The 481-nt window shown below is 51.8% G+C and overlaps 1 protein-coding gene across 1 annotated transcript; it reads left to right on the top strand.

Annotated features, from left to right (window-relative positions):
* Nucleotides 1-235: 235 nt before the first annotated feature.
* Nucleotides 236-466, top strand: LOC108525723 (neutrophil defensin 4; the record flags this gene model as incomplete). The annotated part of the gene is made up of 1 exon (XM_017866593.1): nucleotides 236-466. A coding segment is annotated over exon 1 (172 nt), but the record flags the coding sequence as incomplete, so codon positions are not given.
* Between the last annotated feature and the right edge of the window lie 15 nt (nucleotides 467-481).

The following is a 481-nucleotide window of genomic DNA, read 5'->3' as shown; positions in this document are numbered from 1 at the left end:
ATACTCAAGCATATGGGAAACAGAACAGGATAGTAGTGTCATTATCATCATTACCAGCTTGGATCAAGAAGAAGCATTAAGCATACAGACTCACTCTGTGATGAAAGCCGGGAGAAAGAGGAGCATCAAAGGGATCTTGAGGGCAAAGGCCGCCCTTCCCTCCCAATCACATGCCCACCTCCTCTCACTACAGCTTCTGTCTCAGGCCTTCTCCCAGCAGAGCTATAAATCCAGGCTCACTCCTCACTCTCCACACATCCACACCTGCTCTCCCTCCTCCAGGTGACCCCAGCCATGAGGTCCCTCGCCATCCTTGCTGCCATTCTCCTGTTTGCCCTGCTGGCTCAGGCTAAGTCACTCCAGGAAACAGCTGATGACACTGCAACCCAGGAGCAGCCTGGGGAAGAAGACCAGGACCTTGCTGTCTCCTTTGAAGAAAATGGACTCTCAACTCTTAGAGCCTCAGGTAGGAGACATCAAT

Source organism: Rhinopithecus bieti, unplaced genomic scaffold, assembly GCF_001698545.2.
Source record: "Rhinopithecus bieti isolate Rb0 unplaced genomic scaffold, ASM169854v2 repeat_19374, whole genome shotgun sequence".
NCBI classification, from domain to species: domain Eukaryota; kingdom Metazoa; phylum Chordata; class Mammalia; order Primates; family Cercopithecidae; genus Rhinopithecus; species Rhinopithecus bieti.
Note: the sequence above shows the minus strand (reverse complement) of the source record. Positions and strands in the feature narration are given on the sequence as shown.